Source organism: Sinocyclocheilus rhinocerous, unplaced genomic scaffold (assembly GCF_001515625.1).
Source record: "Sinocyclocheilus rhinocerous isolate Xijiao unplaced genomic scaffold, SAMN03320098_v1.1 scaffold448, whole genome shotgun sequence".
NCBI lineage: Eukaryota > Metazoa > Chordata > Actinopteri > Cypriniformes > Cyprinidae > Sinocyclocheilus > Sinocyclocheilus rhinocerous.
In genome coordinates, this window is record NW_015651514.1 from 4243 (window position 1) to 22768 (window position 18526).

The following is an 18526-nucleotide window of genomic DNA, read 5'->3' on the forward strand; positions in this document are numbered from 1 at the left end:
TACACACACACATATGTGTATATATATATATATATATATATATATATATAGATAATAAATATACACAGTACACACTCATATATTATGTAAACAAAAACTTTTATTTTGGATGCGATTAATCGTTTGACAGCACTAATTTAAAATGTCCTTGCTGAATAAAAGTATTAAAAAGGTTTTGACCCCAAACTTTTGAGTGGCAGATCTAAAAATGAGAAGAAGAAAAAACCACTGGATTTTTTTCTTTGTGATAATGAAACAATTTTAAGTGCTTCCTGCTGTTCTTCTCCTGTGGCGTCTCTGTGTTTAGGATCTGAGCAGCAGTGACCTCATCAGACAGCGTCTCTTCCTGGTGTGTCAGATCATCCGTGTGGGCTGCATGGAGCTGAAGGAGGGAAAGAAACACACAGGAGGACTGAGGAGGCCGTTCGGAGTAGCAGGTTTTGCACTTAGAAATAGATTCTTTATTGTTAGTAGATGGTTTATTTGTAGAGGGTCCAGATGTTTCTTAGTTGTTCTCTTCATTTCACACTTCATATTTGTCATTTGTTTAGAAACACCAACCAACCTTAATGGTAAAAAATAATTTTGTGCCACTAGCTTAGTGTTGCAAAATTGCATAGAATTATTTTCAGTCAGATTTTCCAAACCCTGTGTTTGCCCATAGATGGACAGTTAGTTCTGGTTAAAGGAATAGTTCAATCATAATAAAAAATTGCTAAATAGTTACTCCCTCTGAGGCCATCTAAGATGTAGATGAGTTTGTTTCTTTATCTGAACAGATTCTGATAAATTTACATCACTTGCTCACCAATGGATTCTCTGTAGTGAATGGGTGCCGTCAGAATGAGAGTCCAAACTGCTAATAAAAACATCACAATAATCCACAAGTAAAGCTGCATGTTTGTAGGAAACAAATCCATCATTAAGGGGTTTTAACTTCAAACTGTTGCTCCATAATCCATAATAACACTTCCTCCAGTGAAAAAGTCCATCCACTGTTGTCCTCTCACATCAAAATCCATTGACATATTTGTTTAGGACTGTTTTAAATGTTTTTTTTTGTTTGTAAAGTGTGCTTAATCTGTGCATATTGCTCTCCTGATTTAAACTTTTTCACCGGAGAAAGCAATATTATATACAGGCCTAATATTTTAGCTAGATGTAACATTTAAAGATGAAATTAAGAAATGCCTTGATTGATTTGTTTCTTACAAACATGCAGCTTTTTGCTTCACAAGACATTAACAGATGGACTGGAGTGGTGTGGATTGCTTGTGGATTATTGTGATGGTTTTATCAGCTGTTTGGACTCTCATTCTTACGGCACCCATTCACTGCTGAGCAAGTGATGTAATGCTAAATTTCTCCAAATCTGTTCTTATAAACAAACTTGGATGGCCTAAGGGGACATTTTCAGCTAATTTTCATTTTTAGGTGAACTATTCCTTGAAATTCTTCCACCTCAAAATTACAATTCAGACAGCTTTACAGCTCAAATAACATAAATTTTGTTCTATTGATGAATGCATGCAAGTGCTTTAAGAACAACCCCACAGACGTTTCTGCTTTTAAGCTGTTCAGCTGTCTTGGCTGTCGGGCTTCAATTCTAAGTGCATTACTCCAAGGAAATTTTTCATCCGTTTTCATGATCTTGAGGGATGAGTCAACTTCTAACATACATTTTGTTCTACTGATGAATGCATGCAAGTGCTTTTAAGAACAACCCCACAGACGTTTCTGCTTTTAAGCTGTTCAGCTGTCTTGGCTGTCGGGCTTCAATTCTAAGTGCATTACTCCAAGGAAATTTTTCATCCGTTTTCATGATCTTGAGGGATGAGTCAACTTCATTTTGTGTGGTAATAGATTTGAACCCTACAGATGACGTGTGTGTTCACAAAGGTTTAATTGCATCAAGAGAATCACACCATACTGCTTCTTTAGTATTTTGACAACAGCATTTTTACTCTTGTCCTTGTCACTTTCAGCACTACCTCGCATTGTCAAATATCTGAGCAAAAGACATTATTTATCCGTATTGCCAATTTGCAGATGAAAAGAATGACTTTTTCCCAGTCAAGCTCACACAATGTTTCACATCTTATTTCTGTTCCGTTTTCTTTTTCCTGTCATCACATTTCAGTTTAAAGTTTTCAGTCTTGCAAGTAGCTGAAAGACCAAACATTACTATTGTTACTTTTCCTTTTGGTTGAACTCCAAAATGTCATATGAAATGATTACATTGTCAATAGATGTTTTTATCAAACCTACAGGCGACCTGCATTTGCTAAAAATAGTGTTTCCTTTTTGTTTCAAAAGGATGTTGTCAAACTTTTTGACCCTTTTTTTTTTGCTGCTGAGTCACTGTACTCAATAACGTCAGGTTGAATGCCTGCATTGTGTTTTTAAAGATGAAAAAAAGCATAAAACCATAAGCTTCAAAGACGCATTGCATCATGTTAAGCCTGTGGCTTTCTTAAACCTGAGCACAGGCAACACCTGATTTACCTCGTTGTGAAAATGTCTTTCCGTTTTTCATGGTTGTAAGTACGCAGTTAGAGAGTTAGAAGACATTGCATCTAAAGGAATAGCTCACCTAAAAATGAAAATTTGCTGAAAATTTACTCAGGCCATCCAAGATGTAGATGAGTTTGTCTTCATCAGAACAGATTTGGAGAAATTTAGTATTACATCACATTCTTTCAGATGGATCCCCTGCAGTGAATGGGTGCCGTCAGAATTTTAACTTTAAACCATCGCTTCTGGCCAAAATGGTGGAGAATCCATAATCCATAATAATGCTTCCTCTAGTGAAAAGTTCATCCCCTGTTGTCCTCTCACATCAAAATCCACCGATATATTTGTTTAGGACTGTTTTGGACTGTTTTCACTTGTAAACGGTGCTTGGTCTGTGCATATTTCTCTCCTGATTCAGATGAGACAACGTTTTCACTAGAGAAAGCAATATTATGGATAGAGGACTCATATTTTAGCCAGAAGTAGCAGTCTGAAGTTAAAAAAATGCCATAATAATGGATTTCATCTTTACACTTCACAAGCGTTAATTTATGGACTGGAGTGGTGTGGATTGCTTGTGGACTATTGTGATGTTTTTATCAGCTGTTTGGACTCTCATTCTGACGGCACCCATTCACTGCAGAGGATCCATTGGTGAGTTAGTAATGTAATGCTAAATTTCTCCAAATCTGTTCTAATGAAGAAACAAACTCATCTACATATTGAATAGCCCGAGGGTGAGTCAATAAAGCAAATTTTCATTTTTTTAGTGAGTTATTCTATTAATTTTGATCAAAATAATTATTGGTAGCAAGCATTTTCACAGAAAAGATGCTGTTTTTCTTAACTGATTTAATAATTGAGGTTCCTGTAGACTCGAAATGAATCTCTTAAGAACTGTACAGTAGGAAGACAAAATGAACAATTTGCGCCACATATCTCGCCTTCGAATACATCTGAAAACAAATACTTAGAAAATGCGAGATATTTGCTCTCCCTCTAAGGGAATGTGAACAATATTGTATGTAGTTATTAAATGTAATGTATCTGTGGTTCGGATCAGCACTAGCCTCATGTTTCTTTGTGTCTGCAGTCATGGATATCACAGATATTGCCCATGGGAATATTGATGATGAATGTAAGCAGTATTTCATCCCGTTTCAACAGTGAGTGTGTCCTTTATGAGATTACAACATCCTTCATTTGCATGATTGTAGTTTCTGTTTTCATGTTTTTTTTGTTCTTTTCATGAATTATTGTTTATTTTTGGCAGAGTCCATCATACACTGTTACCCCTAGGCTGTTTTTTATAGTCGTTTTTTCTTCAATTTTGTCCTTCTCCTCTTGGACTCTCTCTTTCTAGGATTGCCATGGAAACGTACATCCGTCAGAGACAGCTAATCATGTCTCCTCTCATCCCATCTCGTGTCATTGGCGAGAACGAGCCACTCGTTGCTGTCTTCAACAAGGTCATTGCAACTCGTGAGGTCAACCACAAAGGACAGGGTAAATCCAGACCAATAGGCCAAAAAATTAATCTTTGCTCTTATGTTTTTGTCTCTGGGGAGAAATCTGACCTTCTTGGTTGTTGCTTGAACATTTGGAAAGTTTGAGAGAATGAAAACAGGATCACTTTGATATAGTCAAACTGATTTGCATAGAGACAGAATGAGATGTGAAGATGCACGTCCTCCAGGATGTTTCAGCTGTAAATTTGAATATCATCCAATTGTAAAAATTCTGTCTCTTTTTAAAATGCCAGTTTCACTCTGTATTTAATTGGGAAGATTACTATAGCTGTCAGTAATGATTACTACCAACCTGACCAGTTTAATAGTGTATGAATTTAGAGTTTTTTTGGGTCAACTTGGAGTTTTATTAATTTAGTTAATATTACATTTATTTAAAAAATCCTAGAAAACCTCATTGCTAAATCAGCCATGGTAATGCATTTTCATACAGTTGAATTTAAACTAAAAATTCACTTTTCAAATATTTTTAGAGCACTTTTTTTAATTGTGAACATGAAAAAGACAACAATACATTTCTACTTTAAAGTATTTTAGGAATATGTTGTAAAAATACCTTGCATATTAATTTCAGCATACATGTGTACCTCTCATTTTCTATGATTATACATTTTATCGGCCTTAACACATTAACACCTTAAAAAAATCTGTATTGCTTAGCAGCTATTTATAATAGTCCCAAAGTGAGAATGGTGCAATATTCAGAAAAAATAATCTGGGACATTGTTTTAAATGCACACATTTAGCTAATGTGTTTTATATTGAGTTTGTAATTTTTGATGTTGAGTTGAAACTTAATGCATTAAATTTCTTTTTTTTTCATTCTTTTTTCACCCTTGAAGTATATATTCTTTTTTTTTAAATTGTATTTTTCCATTTTTAATACATTTTTTAAAATTATTTTTTATTTTACATATTAGTCATTGATTCTGAAATGATTTAGTTTGTGCTGAGAGATTCTGCTCCCTCAGGGCTGGAGTTTGTTAACTGACGAGACCCGTCTGACCTTATAACGGCATGTTTTTGCTTTCAGGTTTGTTTGTGACCCTAAAGCTGCTCCCTGGAGATGTGTTTCAGGTTCAAAAACACTACCCTCATTTTGTGGATCGCACAACAGCTATAGTCAGGAAAATGGGCTTCCCTGAAATTATCCTGCCAGGTTGGTCTTGCACATCTGTCAGATCGTAACATCTTCATCTTAATAGCAGTGCTATTAAAGTTTTTCTGACCCACAAAGACCCTCTTTAGTAAATCCGCTTGCAGTTGTCTTGTCATCCTTTTCCTCTAATGACCATTACTAGACAGTTGAAGAACATAGATCTAGTTAATGCAACGATGTCTCTACTGTATGTCTCTACAGGTTATGTAAGGAATGATATATATGTTACGCTGCTACAAGGAGAATTTGATCGCGGCAAGAAGAAAACCCCCAAAAATGTAGAAGTTATAATGAGCGTGTTGGATGAAGAAGGAAATCCCATGGAGGTACAGAAACCCCGTAACATTAAATATTAACTAACATTAATGTCTGGGCGCAATTGGGAGATTCCCACACCATTGCTTAATAAAGTGTACTTTCTTGTAAATCCATGAAGTGAATCCTGATTTAATAGAAATGCTACATGGAGACAGCTTCTGTTGCATATATTTGCGTCAAGTGTACCAAAAAACATGGTATTACCCTGGCTTAACTTTTTAGGAAATACCACCAAGGTCATTTTAATATGAATAAAAAACACCTTCTCTCATTCCATTGTCCTCCGTTCTTCTCGTTTATGTTGACGAACAGTTTTCGCTTTCGCTGTTTAGCATGTGGTGCTCATCCACCCCCTTTATATCTGTGTTTTGACAGCAGAACTGTTGCTGGCATAAAAACAGCTTGCAGATCTTTCTACTTTATGAAACGGCTGCTGTCTTTAAATGTCCAAACACACAGCACAGAAAGCTTGGTACAGCGCTGTTCTTGCCAAATGCTATTTCAAGATATAATGCACATATAAACGTGTCCTGTTTATACTCGCGAACACAGAAGAATACAAGAAACTCATTCTGAAATGCTTTCCTAAAAGATCTCCCCCTCTTTTAAGAGATTTGAGCTTTCCTTTAACTCAAGTTGTGTACTGCCAACTTCTGGTCTTGTTAACGTTGAACTTTTACTGCTGCAAACCACTTACTGTACGAGAAAATAGAAACTATTTTCTTCCAGTAGATGTTTTTTTTTCTCTCCACATTCTCATTCTCTTTTCAGAAAGCCATATTTCCTGGAGCTGGTTATGAAGGGATCACTGAATACAAGTCTGTCATCTACTATCAAGTCAAGCAGCCCTGCTGGAATGAGACAGTTAAGGTACAAACACAGGACAAAAGCAAAGCCATCTGGGTTTAGGTTTTTGATGTTTTGAAGCTAAAGTCCCTTTCATATGAATCACACCAGCCTTCTCTAATCTACAGAGTGTCAATCTACAGTGCAACCCTGTATTACGTAGCTTGCAGGTCAAGTGCTGTAACCTATTATTCAAAGTTGAACAATTTCAACTTTTGTAAATCACACCGTAAGAATTATTTATATCAGTTGTTTATATGTATGTAGAGTGTGTATGTATGTATATCATCTTTAATGCACTTAAAGGGATAGTTCACCCAAAAATGAAAATTACCCCATGGATTTATATCAGTTGTTTATATGTATGTAGAGTGTGTATGTATGTATATAATCTTTAATGCACTTAAAGGGATAGTTCACCCAAAAATGAAAATTACCCCATGATTTACTCATCCTCAAGCCATCCTTGGAGTATATGACTTCCTTCTTTCAGACAAATACAGTCGGAGTGGACAGTCCTGGCTCTTCCAAGCTTTATAATGCCAGTGAATGGCATGTGGAGTACTTTTTTATGATGGATGGATACACTTTTTTGGGCTTCAAAATCTCGACCACCATTCACTTCCATTATAAAGCTTGGAAGAGCCAGCACATTTTTTGATATAACTGTGATTGTATTTGTCTGAAAAGAAGGAAGTCATATACTTTTTAGACATATAATTTTTTCGTCTGAAAGAATAGTCATATACACCTAGGATGGCTTGAGGGTGAGTAAATCATGGGGTAGTTTAACAAAATCAAAAGTCAAATGTTAAAAGTTTCAGTTTAGTTTTAATGACAAAAAGAAATATGAAATATGTATAATTTAACTTACAATCTGCAAAGGAGTGAAAAAAAAAAGTTAAAAGTACTCAAAGACATTTAGTTTCAAAGAAATTCTTTCCTTTTTTTCATAAAATCCGTAATTTTCTGTCACTGTTTGGATGTAGTGAAAAACCCACAGATATAGCAGAAAATATGATTTTTTTTTCTGTCACTGGCCATAATTCTAACTTTAGGCATAAAATCACGTTATTCATGTGAAAATCAGCTGAGAATTGAACAAATAGTTGTAATCTGGCTCAGAGGAATATATAAATTATATATTTGAGGTAGTTAATCTGCTGATTAAGAGATAAAAGCAAAAATTCTACGAAATGCATCATATTTTGTGAGGAAGTGTGACATACAGTAACAGAGCAAAACAGTCACTATTTTTGGAATTGGCACCCTAAAATGAGTAAGAAACAAGTACTGGATTTCATTAAGCAAATATGATGCAGGGTGGTGTTAATTGTGCAACTAAAGTTGCATGACTGTGTGAAATGCATATCATAAGAGAGAGTATGTTCTCTTTTTTTTCTTTCTGTCATGTATTAAAGTAGTCGCCAGGATTTTTTCTTATTTTAAGCTCAAATATGTTCCGTCTTCCATTTGATTGCGCTATTTTCACTGCGTACACCTGCCACTTACATGCTGCCTAGCAAGAAAAATCAATGTGACTCCTGACGCTTGTGCTAAGAGGTGCATTGATGCCCTCGACATGGTTCATATTAATGAATTCTCTTCTGTCCGTCAGGTGGCCATTCCCATTGAGGATGTGTGTCGATGTCATCTGAGGCTCACCTTTAGACACAGATCTTCTCAAGATTGTGAGTCTCATAGAGACGTTCACAGAACCTTATAGTAGATGGCGCTGAAGTAGCTAGAACTGTTTCGAAGCTAAGGACTATGATATCTGTTCTGTTTTGTGTTTCTGCAAGGGTTCTCAACCTTTTCATGCAGGTCATGTTTGTTGTGTGCATTTCACTTTGTATTTTATGCACAAGAAAACCTGCATATTTTGTTTGTAGGTCCAACATAGGGCAAACAAATGTATGCTTGAAAAACTTTTTTTTACATATAAAGAATATATAAGCTGGAGTTCATACAGATATCTCTTGACCCCATTAGCATTTTTGCTGACCCCAGGTTGAGAACCTCTGCGCTATTGTATATTCAGGCTTTTAAGTTGAGTATCTGTGTGCTTACATTTCTGTAGCTAGAGATAAGTCCGAGAAGCCTTTTGGCATGGCTTTTGTTCGCCTGATGAAGTCGGATGGCACCACACTTCCAGATGGAAAACATGAACTCATTGTCTACAAGGTGGGCATCTTTAAGGAATGTTCTTGGTTCAGTGCAAATTGACACAACTTAATATTGATTACTGCAAAATGAAAAGCGTTACGCATGTTATCATGAATTTAGTGTCAAATAATTGCCTAATAACATTTTCTGTGCAACATTATATCCAGTTTGACATATTTACGTATTTCCAGTTTTATATCCAGATTACAAATTTGTTGCCATGAAAACATAACACTTAAAATGTAAAAGTGGCAAGAACATCTTTACAGCTCAAATAATGTACAAGTTTTAACAGAAAAATTAATGCAAGTGTTTTTGTAAAATTAAAAGCTTCACATTTCTGTAATTTCTTTTGGTCAAATTATTTTTTGTGGTTATATTGCTAATTCATTGATGATTCAGATTTGTTTTAAAAATGAAGCATTTTCTCCATACTCTAGTAAAAATGGAAGAATAGTACTTTAAAGTTGAATATTGGAAAAAAAAGCTACCTTGATCTTTTAGATTTTTAAACTACTTTTCAAAAGTTTTTTTCTTTTTATAATCATCCAATGCTGGATTTATTTGATACAGTAAAACAGACAATTGTGAAATATTATTACAATTTAAAATAACTGTTTTTAAAAAAAAAATTGGAATATACAGTATTTTTAAATTGTAATTTATTCCTGTGATGACAAAGCTGAATTTTCAGCATCATTACTCCAGTCTCCAGTGTCACATGATCCTTCAGAAATCATTCTAATATGCTGATTTGCTGCTCAAGAAACATTTCTGATTATTATCAACATTGAAAACAGTTTTTGCTGCTTCATATTTTTGCGGAAACCATGATACATTTTTTTCAGGATTGTTTGGTGAATAGAAAGTTCAAAGAAGGACATTTATTTGATATGTTTTGTGAATGTCTTTTACTGTCACATTTATATTAATTTTATGCATTCTTGCTGAATAAAAGTATTAATTTCTGTCAAATTTGAAAAAAAAGAAAAAAGAAAGTAGTGTACTTTCTTTGCTATAAGATTTTTGGTTTCTAAAACTCATCTTAATATGGAACTTCTTCATGTAGATCTCTTCAAACTTTTCTGAATTTCCCTTTAAAGCAGCAGTATCTGTTCTTGTGAGCCTTACTCTTCCACCGGACTGCAATGTCTCAAATATGCAGTGCCACTACAAATTCCTCTTCTGTTTCTACAGGTGGATGTGAAGAAAGCTGACGACGCCAAGACATATTTGACTCTTCCTGGCTCGTATGTTGAAGTGGAAGAGAAAGAGAGACAGATGGGAAAATCCTTCCATCATGCCGGCATCATTCCCATCACCAAAGACAGCTTCCAGATCGCCACCCTCACCTGTTCCACAAAGCTTACACAAAACGGTAAGAGTCATTTCCTTTTGTATTATTTTCTCCAAAAACAATATTTCACCCAAAAATTCTATTCTGTTATTTACCCTCATGTCTTTGCAAACCTGACATTTACCGATGCCTCTGCATATTGAGCTTGGATAGTAGATATTGTTTTTACACACATTACCTCTTTTCCTCATGCTGTTGCATGGCTTCTGAAAATTTCAGAAAAATCATATGGTTTTAAACAACATTTCGGCCTAAACTATCACTTTAAAAGCCATATGTAACCGTATGAGACAGCAAAGTTCTTGTGGTAGTTGGCTTTCTATAACTTTTTTAATTTCCTCCGACTCAGTTGACCTTCTGGGGCTTCTCAACTGGAGATCAAACACTGAGAGACTTGAAGAAATTCTTCAGAAACTGATGGAAGTGGAAGGAGGGGAGATTATTAAAGTAAGGTTGTGAGAAAACACAACACTTGGCCTTCTATATAATGCTGCTTTATGATCTAATGTTTTTTGTTGTGTGTTCCTGTAGTTCCTGCAGGACACACTGGACGCTCTCTTTAATATCATGATGGAGACCTCTGAGGAAGAAACCTACGATACACTACTTTTCAATGCCTTGGCAAGTATTGATTATTTAACTCGCTCTTTAGACATCCACCAGTTGCCAACCTATTCTTATGATGAGTTTCTCCAGTAATGGACAAATTGAGAATTTCCAGCCTGGAAATATCAGAGAACTTATTAAAAACATTTTTTTTGTAAGCTTTCATTTCACTTTCGTGCAGTGTCCCCAAAAGTCAAATGTTTCTAAGTATCACAAATAGAAAATTTACAAAAATTTACAAAACAAAATGTAATACTTGTTCAGATCCGTAGTCTCAGTGAAAGTGTTGCTCACTAAAAAAAGCTTTCCACACCATGAATTTTTGTTAGTGAATAAGGATTTTTTTGCAATGATTTTGTTCATTACTAAATAGAAAAATACATAATTATAAAAATATAGATTTTCTAATATTTTAGTACTTTTCATTACTTTTAGATACATATTAATATGAAATTGGTTATTTATATTAATATTAATACTCATAGTAACATGAATACTGTTTTATTACTTTTTAGAGATTTTAACATTATTAATAATTACACTAAATATGAAATATATTTTTATTAATAAAGAAAAATAACAATCACAATTAAGTTCATATTTAATAATAATAAAAATATTACAATTGTCTAAAGAGTAAAATATAAATATTAATGATGCTATTAGTATTAATATTCATATCAACAATCACATTGATATTAATATTCATACCAGTTAATACTACTAATACTAATACTACTACTACTACTAATAATAATAATAATAAAATCTTGTGACAGAAAGTAATAAAATATTAATAATACTATTAATATTATTGTTAATATCAATAGGTATATTCATATTAACATCATTAATAATACTACAAATGATTATATTAAAAGTTATAAAGACAATTATATTTCTATAAATAGTTTTGTCTCTGTGTATTTTTCTAGTTAACTGTAAAATTTGTCATGCAATTTGAATAATATTGTTCTTTAAAAAAATCCTTTTCGAGTAACCACGAATGAAAAGTCGTAGTGTGGGCAGATTGTTCTGAGTGAGCAACACTTTTACTTGGGTTCGGGATCTGAACAAGTATTAAACTTTGCTCTAACTTCTAATCGTGATACTCCAAATCACACTGCTTTTTGGGACTAAATGATTGCAGAGAAGTTACATTAAAGTTACAAACTGCATAAAGAGCGCTCTGCCGCATCATTGCGTTTTCATTAGTTATCTGTATGAGTAACCTTAATGCCATAACACGCCACATCGCCATCTGCATGTGGGAGGTCTTCCCCCTCACAGACATACAGGTCAGATTATTCCGCCATGTGATGTGTGCTTGATGTCTATGAAAACCGTTATTTATTTCGGGTGATTTTTATTGATTTCAGCCGCTTTTTCAACCGCTGTTTTAGCATTACATTTGGGACAGAGAATGACAAGCCTTGAGACGTTGTGCTTTGAGGTTGTGCATCATGTCAGAAAATGTAAAAATCAAGTTAGTAATAATTGCATTTCTCTGTCTACTCGATCTTGGTTGCATAAGAAGCAAAGAAAGTTCGTTTTGCAGAGGCTGAGAGTTCAATATGATGAAATACAATTAAATTAGATTTTCTTCTGCTGAATCATTCAGAATAAGAGACATTTATTAAAGAAGTCAATTTAGATTTAATGTTTTCTCAAAACTTTAAGTTATGACGTTTATAAGTGATTATAATATGAAGGGCTAGACCTTGTATTTTTGCTTGATTTGTCCAGGTTTTCATCATCTCACTCATCGGCGACATAAAGTTTCAGCATTTCAACCCTGTTTTGGAGACCTACATTAGCAAACACTTCAGCGCTACTCTGGCATACCAGTAAGAGTTTCTGTCTTTCTCTGTCTTTTGTGTCACAGTTCATGCGTTTTAATATAACTTGGCCATTTTTGTCCACATTTAATTCTCACCTTGCCATCTCACACTAACACTCTAGCCTTCTCTCACTTGTTTTCTATATACACCTGTCCAGTGACATTCTCGGTTGTGACCTGTACTGATTTGCAAGCATGCCGTAATTGCCTCGGTTTGCCTTGTCTGTTCACAGGAAGTTGACCAAAGTGTTGAATTATTTTGTGGGCCATGCTGAGGACTCGGCTCATACGGAGCGACTGTATGCGGCCTTGAAAGCCTTCAAGTATCTTTTTCATTTCATTGTGCAGTCTCGGATCCTCTATTTGAGGTGGGTACCTCTCAGAAATAGCCTTCAGGAGGGCTTGATTGAACTAACATTTTAGAAGGCTATTTGCTCTCAGAAATAGCCTTCAGGAGGGCTTGATTGAACTTGTCCTTCATCTGACAATGCAAATGAAAAAGCAACAGCAAAAAAAAAAAAACTTTAGAAATCGCTCGCTTCTATATCTGAACAAACACATGGGGCTATTGGACCTCCATATGAAACACAACAAAGCCAATTAAATTAAGAACATTGTTCAAAGACATTTTTGATATGGTAAACCTATCTACAGTCCAGCCTGTTTATTGCATAATAAGATTACATGCATCCATATGCTGCATATTTAATGCTCAGTGTCTAGATAGATAGACAGACAGCCCTTAGTGGTGCTTTAAGGCAATAATCTCTGTTACCATTGCTCATACTTGTTATAGAGTTGAATAAATACTCATCCCACACTGTTTGTGCTACAGACAAAAATGATATGAAATAATTTTTTAACGCCCTGGCATCCACCCACAACACCCTACAATCGTTGTGCTGATGTTTCCACTCAAATGTTCTTTAGAAAATTTTTTTTTTTTTTCAGGTTTTATGGGAAAAGTGAAGATGGAGGGCAGTTTCTCGACTCCATTCGGACTTTATTTCTTTCTATCAGCAATCTGATGGACAGACCTCTGGATGAAGGAGTTAAGATAAAGGCAGGTTTTTTTTACATGGATATACAATAGACGTTTAGAAGAAATGTTAATGGATACCTTTGGTGAACAGAGAGATTTGTAAAAACCACTTTGAAGATTAAGATTTATTTTCAAAGAAATTAATACTCTTATTCAGCAAAGATGTAAATAAAATGATCAAAAGTGACAGTTGAGATAGTTATAAAAAATGTCAAATAAATTCTATTCTTTTGAATTTTTTTATTCATCGTTGATTAGAATGATTGCTTGTTGATTTGAATAATTTCAGAAAGAGATCATGTGACAGTGAAGACTGGAGTAATGATGCTGAAAATTCAGCTTTGCACCACAGCAATAAATTACTTCTTAAAATTTCAAAATGTTACTGTTTTGTGTTTTCACTATATATGTAGTGAACCTTCTGTTTATCTGCTTTTTTCCTAGGGAGCAATCTTGAAATATCTTCCCACCATCATCAATGACTTGCAGAAGGTCTTTGACGCTGTAGAGCTCAGGTAAAGTGAACATTGCTGTGAAAACATCTAGCCTTTGCATCACCACCGGTTTATAGATTTGGTTAGAAACAAATTTGTGGCATACTGTTGTTTACATAATATGAAAAAAAAAATCAGTTCATCAAATTTTTTTAGCATAAATCATGGTTACAGTAAGGCACTTATAATTACAAATGAATTGCACCAGTGTTCCTGATGGTTAAAAAACAGTAATGTGAAGCTTGTATGTTTGATAAATCACTTGCATGAATAATTCAGTGAAAACAGTTTATTATTTGAGCTTTAAAGTTGTATATTGTCCTCCTGCCATGATCACTGATTTACAGAAGGTCTTTGGTGCTGTAGATCTTGACATCTCTAATAAGCTTGTAAACATCTACTGTTTGAAGACCAGTATAGGGAGTGTAGTAGTGTATCTCAGGTGTTCACACTCGAGTTAAAAATGTATGTCATTGCTTACGTATTCTTCCCCTCTTACTCACGTTACATTTTTGTGGAAAACCTTTCTTTCCCTCACAGTGTTCAGCTGGCGAAGTTCACTGAAAGCATTCCAGATTTTCAGATGGTGAGGCAGAAGCTGGGCTGTCTGGTGAAGATTGTTGAGAGTAACCTGTTCAAACTGCCAGGTAGGGCTTGACAGCCGTTCAGGTCAACATATAATTTGCTCTAAAAGCTGTGTGTCATCCACACCTCTCATATTCTCTCTTGTGCTTTTAGACTGCAGAGATGTTTTGTTGCCTCTGATCACAGATCAGTTGAGTGGGCAGCTGGACGATAACTCCAACAAACCCGATCTCGAGGCTTGTGTCCAGCTGCTGAGCACCGTCCTGGACATGCTGGACTGCAAAGACGTGGTGAGTTTGAAGCGGTTGAGCATCCCTAACAACTTCAGCCAGTTATGAGGAGCTTTATCTCAGCCTCAGACCATCTGATGAGCAAAACCGCAGGAGCCAAACTAATTGGCTGGCTTTATGCAATTTCCAGGAGTCAGGGAGTACAGGTTTTATCAGTCCACTGGGAAACAGAGATGTGTTTACACATTCCCAATAAATTATTCAGTCAGGATTTGTTTTTTGTTGGCTCAGTCAAGTCAAGTCAAGTTTATTTGTACAGCGCTTTTCACGATACAAATCATTGCAAAGCAACTTTACAGCAAAGGCTCAGTCATTTTGACTTCTTCTCTGAACATTTTCACTGGCCCCTACTACAAAAGAATGATAGATATTGATTTATCTATGCATTTTTAATATTTGCTATAAATATATATTTTTTGTAATATGGTACATGTAAAAATTGTGCTGCAAAATTTTGTGGTCGGTAAGATTTTTGTAATACTTTGAAAAGTCTTTTATGCTCATCAAGGCTGCATTTGATTGATACCAGTTGCAATAGAAACAGTAGTTTTGTGAAATATTATTACACAAATAATTGTTTTCTATTTAAATATACTTTAAAATGTCATTTATTCCTGTGATGGCAAAACTAAATAACTGAATAGAATTAAATTAATAAAAAGAACAGCATCTATTTAAATGTTCAGTTTTGATCAATTTAATGCATCCTTGCTGAATAAATGTATCAATATCTCTTAAAAAAAATTCTTACTGCCCCCAAACTTTTGTAACCGTAGTAAATAAGTACATTATATTTAATTAGTGTTTATTTATTTACTGTTATTTTTTTTTTCACAAAACATTAATGATTGCTTTGTCATTTTCAACACATTCTTACATTTATATAATGCTGTAGCAAATTTTGCTGTATTGTCAGCAAGATCATGTAGAACAGAAGTCACAGAATCTCAGAAAACCAGATGTTTTAGTTTTTGCAAATCACAAAAATGGATGTGCAAGAACAATTAAATCAATACTTTTATTCAACAAATATATGAAGCAGCACAACTCAATATTGACAATAATTAGAAATGTTTCTTGAGCATCAAATCAGCATATTAAAATGATTTCTGAAGGATCATGTGACACTGAAGGCTGGAGTAATGATGCTGAAAATTCAGCTTTGACTTTACAGGAATTAATTGCATTTTAAAATATATTACAAAACAGTTCAATTATAATAATATTACACAATCGTACTGTTTTTACTGTATTTTTGAGCAAATAAATGCGTCCTTGGCGAGCAGTAGATACTTCCTGGTGAAATGTCTGGCTACATGAATGACTTTTTGTATGAATACAGACAGGCTGATCTTTCAACCATGATGCATTTCGCTGGCTTGTTGATATGACAGCGCATTCAAGATCGGTTGACATTTCGGTTGATATGCATTGAGACAGGCAGACATTTCAGGTCAAACTCTTGCGACTTGTGAGCATCTCTTTGCTGGAGCAGTTACGTTGCAAATTTCCAAAATAAGGTCATTTGAAGTTGCACCACTGTTTGTTTATGAGAGAGAGTCCTTTCTGGGTTCATACAAGCATCCTTCAATGCATTTCATTCACCTTTTTTATGCTTTCAGGGTCCCACATCCGGTCATGTGAAGTTAATCGTGGACCGTCTCTTGCGGAGGGTCAACCGTACGGTCATCAACCTGAGTTTGGACTCCCCCTTCATAGTAAGACACCGGCACGCTACAAAATAGAGTGCTGTAGAAAGATTTAGCAGAGCTAAATCAGCTTACCTTCTTGTCAAAGCTGCTGTTGTTTCGACCGCACGGCACCGAAGCCCACACACCTGCTGAAACTCATAAAAACAACAGTCTGGACCACTGAACTTAACTTGTTTATTTCTTTGCCCAGACCCGTGGCTATGAGTTTTCTCAGCGGAGTGGGCAGCACATGTAAAGTTATTGATTATTTCTTCTCTTCCTCTGGACACAGGGCCACTACCTGGCATGCATGACCGCTATCCTGAAACAAATGGAAGACGCACATTACGCACAATACATCAGCACCTTCAAAACCAGACAGGACATTATCGTAAGTCTCCCGCTCTCTCCGCAGGCCCCATCTATCATCGCAGAGCCTTCCGTGCTCTGAGAGTTAAGTTATAAATAATCCACCTTTTGCACAGCTGACTGATGCGACGCATGTGGCTCTGTTCCCTGTTGTCTGTCGAAGTGAGTCAGAACAGAGATAAGCAAAGCTTCAAATTAGCATCTGTTTTTCCTGCTCAGTCATATCTGTGCGAAACACAAATGTCATTTGCCGGTCTGCATCTAATCGTAGTTTTCCTCTGCGTGCACATACATGCTCCTAACAACAAGAATCCTTGTTTTTTTAGGACTTTTTAATGGAGACTTTCATCATGTTCAAAAACCTGATGGGCAACGTGTTTCCGCCCGACTGGATGATCATGAATCTTCACCAAATGAAAGTCTTTCTGCGGGCGATTGACCAGTACTCGGATGTTCTCAACAAATACTTCCTGGACTCCGCTCACTTCCACTTGCAGGTCAGTTTAACGAGGACTGTAAAGGGGTTTCAAGTACACAATTACGCTTCAGGCATGACCGAGATTATATTGCCGGAAACACTGTCATGCTTCTATATTGCCCAAGCCACAATGCCTTAAAAAGCAGTAATTAACAATGTTGCTCCAAAAAGCACTGCAAATATTAGGCAACTGAATCAGAACCATTTTTCCAACCGGAAGGTGGCAAGTGTTGCCTGATGACTCTTGAATTGTTCTTTTACTCTACCATTCAAAAGTTTATAGTCCGTAAGAGAAATGTATATGTTTGTTCAGTAAAAATGCATCAATGTTATGAGAAGTGACAGTAAAATTCATTTGTAATGTTACAAAATATGTCTATTTTACATAAATGCTGTTGTTATTTTTTTTCCCTTTCTATTAATCAAAGAATCCTGAAAACAAATATATTACAGTTTATATTACAGTTTCCACAAAAATATGAATCTGTTTTAATTACATTGATAATATAAAAGTATAAAATGTTTCTTGAGCAGTAAATCAGCATATTAGAATGATTTTGGAAGGATCATGCGACACTAACACTGGACTGGAGTAATGATTCCGGATATTCAGCTTTGCATCACAGGAATATAAATTACATTTTCAAATATATTCGCATAGAAAAGAGTAATTTCAAATTGTGATAATATTTCATAATATTACTGATTTTACTGTATTTTTAATCAAATCAACTTTCAGAAACATTAAAAAAAAATCTTACAGACCCCAAACATGCAGTACAACCAGTGTAATTTGTGAAATGACTCTCATAAATCTTCTCTGTATAGTGAATCTAACACATGCAACTAACTGTGAGGCTTAAATAGTGTAGTTAGTTACTGACTGGCTGTTTGTATGTCAGTGTGGGTTAAAGATACATTTTGTGTTTTGTCAGGTATTTTAAAATAAATACCATATAATAAGTAAATGAATGAGATGTGTTACTTCTTTTTGATCTATTAGGATGTGAAATAAAGACCAAAAGCATGAAAAGTCAATAAAATAGTGTAAACAGCTTTTGCAAGCATTTTTTTTATTAAATGGAATTACATTACATTACAATAAAAATTTTTTCAAATATATATATATTTTTTTAATTACTAAAATAATCCTTAAAGGGTTAGGTCACCCAAAAATGAAAATTAGGCTGCGTTTTACTCACCCCCGAGGCATCCTAGGTGTATATGACTTTCTTCTTTCAG

General features: G+C 35.0%; 1 protein-coding gene across 1 annotated transcript in view; it reads left to right on the plus strand.

Moving 5' to 3' along the window:
* LOC107713013 (dedicator of cytokinesis protein 5-like) overlaps positions 1 to 18526 on the plus strand; it is a gene marked incomplete at its 5' end in the record, with an annotated part of 50612 nt that overhangs the window by 2574 nt on the left and 29512 nt on the right. The window contains 20 exons of the mRNA XM_016518432.1: positions 308 to 437; positions 3608 to 3680; positions 3878 to 4020; positions 5077 to 5202; positions 5404 to 5528; positions 6292 to 6390; positions 7985 to 8057; positions 8447 to 8550; positions 9730 to 9910; positions 10239 to 10336; positions 10421 to 10510; positions 12242 to 12342; positions 12569 to 12703; positions 13287 to 13398; positions 13822 to 13892; positions 14412 to 14518; positions 14610 to 14746; positions 16369 to 16464; positions 16730 to 16828; positions 17133 to 17303. Of these exons, the coding sequence (XP_016373918.1) occupies positions 308 to 437; positions 3608 to 3680; positions 3878 to 4020; positions 5077 to 5202; positions 5404 to 5528; positions 6292 to 6390; positions 7985 to 8057; positions 8447 to 8550; positions 9730 to 9910; positions 10239 to 10336; positions 10421 to 10510; positions 12242 to 12342; positions 12569 to 12703; positions 13287 to 13398; positions 13822 to 13892; positions 14412 to 14518; positions 14610 to 14746; positions 16369 to 16464; positions 16730 to 16828; positions 17133 to 17303 (2271 nt within the window). The remainder of the gene's footprint in view (positions 1 to 307; positions 438 to 3607; positions 3681 to 3877; positions 4021 to 5076; positions 5203 to 5403; positions 5529 to 6291; positions 6391 to 7984; positions 8058 to 8446; positions 8551 to 9729; positions 9911 to 10238; positions 10337 to 10420; positions 10511 to 12241; positions 12343 to 12568; positions 12704 to 13286; positions 13399 to 13821; positions 13893 to 14411; positions 14519 to 14609; positions 14747 to 16368; positions 16465 to 16729; positions 16829 to 17132; positions 17304 to 18526) is intronic.